General features: G+C 57.8%; 1 protein-coding gene and 1 non-coding gene across 2 annotated transcripts; both read right to left on the bottom strand.

The window, feature by feature from the left end:
• Window positions 1–73: 73 nt before the first annotated feature.
• DNAAF5 (dynein axonemal assembly factor 5) lies at window positions 74–4,934 on the bottom strand. Its single transcript, XM_034651889.1, has 3 exons — window positions 4,901–4,934; window positions 2,417–2,585; window positions 74–237 (listed from the first exon to the last, which is right to left on the bottom strand). Exons 2-3 carry the CDS (start codon window positions 2,571–2,573, stop codon window positions 152–154), a joined length of 243 nt encoding a protein of 80 aa, XP_034507780.1. The 5' UTR covers window positions 2,574–2,585; window positions 4,901–4,934; the 3' UTR covers window positions 74–151.
• LOC117799411 lies at window positions 3,983–4,172 on the bottom strand. Its single transcript, XR_004622970.1, has one exon. It is a non-coding gene; the product is annotated as a U2 spliceosomal RNA (small nuclear RNA).
• Window positions 4,935–5,203: the final 269 nt, after the last annotated feature.

Genomic DNA, 5,203 nt, shown 5'->3' with positions numbered 1-5,203 from the left:
GTCTGTTTACCCAGGGAGGGCGGCCGGCGCCACAGCCCAGGGGTGACCCCAGCTCCCGCCCGAGCGCACCCTGCAGAGGCCGGGCAGACCTACCCCTGGGAGTCAACGGTCTGCTTGGTGCTCAGCAGCACCCGCGTCAGGGAGAACAGCCTCAGGCGCATCTGCGGGTCTCTGGCGGCTGCAGGCAGCTCCGCAGGACGGGCACGAGGTGGGGCAGCACTTCTCCCAGCGCCGGGCCTGGAAAACACACACACCTGGTTCCCACGGCCTGTAGGGGGACGGCCCGAGCACAGCACGCGGCTCCGGGGAGGGGTCGTCAGCACAGGCGGGGCCGCGGCCTGTCCCACCACCTTCCCTTCCTTTTGGATTGTGGGTGTCACTGTAAAAGAAAACATTTAACTCCCAAATCATGCTAATCATTCAATATGGAAACTTCCTATTTCCTTCTATTTTTCTAGATTCTTAAAAAAAAATTCAAGTCAAGCTATATTTTAAACATCAACCAAAATAAATTATTCAGAATATGTCAGGTGTTTAATATTTGCCCCTGCACTTGGCAGCCATCGCTCTTCTCAAGCTTGCTGCTAGGTGGGCACTGGCGCAGGTCTCCCCAAGCAGCGGGGGCCTCAGCCACGCGGAATGACCCTCAGTATCTAGAATCGCACTGAGTCGTGATTGGAATAAACAGTCCCTGGGGTGCAGACACGCACTCTGCTTGCATGGACACGGGTCATGGAGCACCCCCACCGCCCCCAGGCAGGCCCTCCCGGCATTCCACAACCAGCAGGGCCACTCCCGGCCACCCTGCTCATTCTGCAACAAGCCCGACAGCAGGCAAAGCAACTGGAATCTTCTCAGAGGCTCCGACTCAAACCCGGCGTCAAGGCTGCAAGATGGAAAAGCAAGGGGCGCGATCCATCGCTGAAGTGTCTGCCTTCAGCTCAGGTCATGACCCCAGGGTCCCGGGATCCAGTGCCACATCTGGCTCCCTGCTCAGCAGGGAGTCTGCTTCTGCCTCTGCCTGCCACTCCCCCTGCTTGTGGTCGCTGTCTCTTTGGGCCAGATAAATAATTAAATAAAATCTTAAAAAAAAAAAAAAAAGATGGAAAAGCAAGGCCCTTTGTTAACTTGAGGCCAGGTGTGGGTTTCCGAGAAGAAAGAGAAACGAAACCAGACAGGACGTGTGGTCCAGGAGCAGGACACCTCCAGCACGGGTGAGCTGAGTGTTTGCTCACACACGCTGTGGTGTATTTTCCTTCGACATCGCACAGCAGGAAAATGTCCAGACGATTCTCACTCGAGGATGGTGGGGTCACTCGGCAGCAGTTGACAATCTCCCACTTTCTCAAAAAACACGGAGAAAATGTACCAGCAAGAGGACAGAGGAGTGTCAGTGAACGTCTTCCTACCCCTTCCGTAAATACACTTCCAGCTCGCGCATGGTCTCCTCTTTACCAGCCGGGCACCAAAAATGCGCCATTCTTACATGTTGGGTCTGTTAAATGCTCTCTAAAAATAAGGAGAAAAACCCAACCAAACTGCAGGGCATCTGTCCACACTAATGGCATGAAAAGATGGGTAAATCTGAGCTCCGGCAGGGAGTCCTCGAGGACTGCATCGACCTGGACAGCCGCGGAGCCACACCCACAACCGGCATGTTCTGGGCGTGCTGGTACCTCCAGGATCACGGGGCACCTGGAAATGAACCCCTCCAGAACATACAGGATGCTTTCCAATAACGGGTGCAAATACACTATATTTACGCTCTGAGAACACACTTGGTTCGTTGAAGGAAAAGCGCAGAGTGGCCGGACCCCCCCTCTGTGACACCTGCTCCCCTGCATGTGGCCTTCGGCCCAGCATTTCCTCATCAGCCCCAACCGCGTGCTGGTTTACAGCCTCTGGCCGCTTTCCAAACTGGGGAGGGAAGCTGCCAATCAGGGTCTCAAAGTCATTTTTGTTGTTTTTTTCAAGAATCATCTTTTAAAATGAAGTATGTCCAGTGAACCCTCTGCAGCCAGGGCAGGAAGGAGGCACGGGTGTGAGCACAAGCTTTGCCCGAGGAAACGTTCTTTCACCCTCCCACTGCTGGGCAGGGATGGCCTGGAGGCCACGCAGAACGCCTGCGTGCTGCGCTAAGTGCAACAACGCTCAGGTGTATCTGAAGAACACGGGCTACACGGGAGGCCTCGCGAAATCGCACCTTCCAGGCTTAACATCAAAACCATATGCCTGGCAGACCGTGAAGAGCCACGTTACATACAGTCTTCAAAAATAATGTGCTTGGTGTTTTTAAAATTAAAGTTTTGGTCCTCAAAATGCTGGTTCCCACGGGCGGGAGAGACTGAGTTGCCCTTGGTTCAGCCGGGAGCCTCCTTGCGTGGCCGGAACCAGGCTGGGCCCAGCGGGAACTCACCTGCGTGGGTGACCACCACGTCGAACTGCAGGAGCTCCACGGAATGGATGGTCCAGTCATGGTGCGAAGCCGCCAGCCGCTCCATGAGGGGGCCCACGTGCTCTCTGTAGAGATCCTGGCTGCCGTCCACATCCTGCACCACGGCCAGCGCCTCCATGGTCTCCTGAACCTGCAAGCGTGAGTCACAAGCTGGCGACACCCCGCTCTCGAGGCTCAGAAGCCTCAGTGGAGACCCATCCTCATCATCAGAGAGTGAGAGCTGCTCAGGCCACCGCGAACGTTCTACCGGTAAGGAAGCCTGACAAGAGCAGCCCTGGAGGGCCCGCCACGGCGAGGACGGCAGGCGCCCGTCTGACAGCCGCTATGCACGATGCATCAATGCCGTCTGGACAGCAAACAGCAAAACAGATGTGCGTTTACNGATGTGCGTTTGAGAGAGTCAGCCACCGTGTCCCCATCCTGCACAACGCCAGGGGCGCCCAGGGAGAGCAGGCTTCCCAGGAGACTGCCCTCTTCTGGGGTCCTCAGCCCCCTCTGTGGCGAGAGCCGGTGCCAGGAGGCAGAAGGGCACTGGACTGAGCAGACATACTCTCTGCCGGCCTGAGATCACCCTGTGACCGGGCCATCCACCACCTCCCAGCCTGCAACCTGACGCTGGCCGGTTTCCTTTCCTGAAGTCCGGGGCACGCAGATTGGGCTCCATTTGTTCCCAACAGTGCCAAGCTGCCTGCTAAGATAGGTGCCCTCTGGAAAGGTGGTTTTTTCTTATCAGGTGGAGGTGCACCGTCCCTGGCAGCACTGCAATTCCAGGTCGGTGCATGGAGAGGACGGANAGAGAGTCAGCCACCGTGTCCCCATCCTGCACAACGCCAGGGGCGCCCAGGGAGAGCAGGCTTCCCAGGAGACTGCCCTCTTCTGGGGTCCTCAGCCCCCTCTGTGGCGAGAGCCGGTGCCAGGAGGCAGAAGGGCACTGGACTGAGCAGACATACTCTCTGCCGGCCTGAGATCACCCTGTGACCGGGCCATCCACCACCTCCCAGCCTGCAACCTGACGCTGGCCGGTCTCCTTTCCTGAGGTCCGGGGCACGCAGACTGGGCTCCATTTGTTCCCAACAGTGCCAAGCTGCCTGCTAAGATAGGTGCCCTCTGGAAAGGTGGTTTTTTCTTATCAGGTGGAGGTGCACCGTCCCTGGCAGCACTGCAATACCAGGTCGGTGCATGGAGAGGACAGAGCACGCTCCTACTCCGTCTTCCTGCTGCAAAATCCATTTACTATATTGTCCNGGCTTCCCAGGAGACTGCCCTCTTCTGGGGTCCTCAGCCCCCTCTGTGGCGAGAGCCGGTGCCAGGAGGCAGAAGGGCACTGGACTGAGCAGACATACTCTCTGCCGGCCTGAGATCACCCTGTGACCGGGCCATCCACCACCTCCCAGCCTGCAACCTGACGCTGGCCGGTCTCCTTTCCTGAGGTCCGGGGCACGCAGACTGGGCTCCATTTGTTCCCAACAGTGCCAAGCTGCCTGCTAAGATAGGTGCCCTCTGGAAAGGTGGTTTTTTCTTATCAGGTGGAGGTGCACCGTCCCTGGCAGCACTGCAATTCCAGGTCGGTGCATGGAGAGGACGGAGCACGGTCCTACTCCATCTTCCTGCTCCAAAATCCATTTACTATATTGTCTTCGGAGAGAGGACGCACCAGACATCACACTGATAAGGAGAGATACTACGCATGATCTTAGCCAAAAGACCAAGAAGTGATGGAAAGGTTGTTTTTAAAGAAAGAAAACAAAGTTCAGAGGCCCAAGAAAGGAGAGGGTGGGCAGAGGGCCTCCTGGGTACGGGGTCCCATGATGCGCCTGGGTGCCTCTCCGTCATGCAGGTTGGTCCCAGACGGAGATCTGCCCACTGCTGTTCGGAGAAAGCCAGAGGGAGAACCGCACTCTCCTAGTGAGGGGGCAAGACACTNAAGACACCGGCTTCCTGACAGTCCCAGAGCTGGAGGGGACCTGGACATCAGAGTTTTTAGAGCTCATACCCAGAGCTGAAGGAACAGAAGTAATTCTGTAAAGCTGGCCTGTGATTAGCCAGGAAGTCATGACGCTGTCCTCCCTCTGGGCTGTCGGTCACATGTGTGTTTAGCTGCAGACTAGAAGTGAGGATGGGCTCCTGTTCCGTCTGCGTGTCGGCAGCTGTCGTCCCTGAGACAGGACGAAAAGCGGACAGCTGGGGGTTTTCCAGAATCCTGGGCGCCCCGAGGGCCACCTCACGAGCGACTCATCCCACATATCCCACACATTCCTCCACCTTGCTAGTCAGCTGACACAGGTGAGCCCGAGGCTTCGGACTCCAGAGCAGGAGGGTTTCTGGATGGTGGTCCCACCTGCTTNGGGTTTCTGGGTGGTGGTCCCACCTGCTCGGCGACGAGCACCTTTCTGAGCATGAGCTCCATCACCCACACAGCAAAGCAGGGCTTCCCTGCAGCCTCACCTTGTCGCTGAGGCCCGTGGCCCCCGAGAGGGCCAGGACGNCAGGACAGTCACCAGCACCTCCATGAGCTGCAAGCTACACCCTCTGCAGTCTTCCCGGCACACAGAAACCAACGTCTGCACGCACAGCAGCAGGTGCTCCCCGTACTGGCGCTGGGAAGAGAGCAGGGAGCACTGTGAGCCAGCCCTCCCCCGCTCACACGCCCCTGCCAATCCCCCTTCCCACCTCAGGGCCCCCTGCCACCTTCCCTGACCTTCTGCGCCTCCCTGTCCAGGTCCTGCTTCCCTCAGCCCCTGCTCCCTT

Source organism: Ailuropoda melanoleuca, unplaced genomic scaffold (assembly GCF_002007445.2).
Source record: "Ailuropoda melanoleuca isolate Jingjing unplaced genomic scaffold, ASM200744v2 unplaced-scaffold491, whole genome shotgun sequence".
In the NCBI taxonomy this organism is placed as follows: domain Eukaryota; kingdom Metazoa; phylum Chordata; class Mammalia; order Carnivora; family Ursidae; genus Ailuropoda; species Ailuropoda melanoleuca.
The sequence above is the reverse complement of the archived record's forward strand: the minus strand, read 5'-3'. Positions and strand labels throughout refer to the sequence as shown.

Excerpts from the sequence above, each read along its gene's own strand:
- DNAAF5 (XM_034651889.1), bottom strand. The coding sequence starts at position 2,573 with ATGGAGGCGCTGGCCGTGGTGCAGGATGTGGACGGCAGCCAGGATCTC. Across the intron at positions 238-2,416 it reads CGTGGTGGTCACCCACGCAG|GCCCGGCGCTGGGAGAAGTG; the intron begins GTGAGTTCCCGC and ends TGTGTTTTCCAG.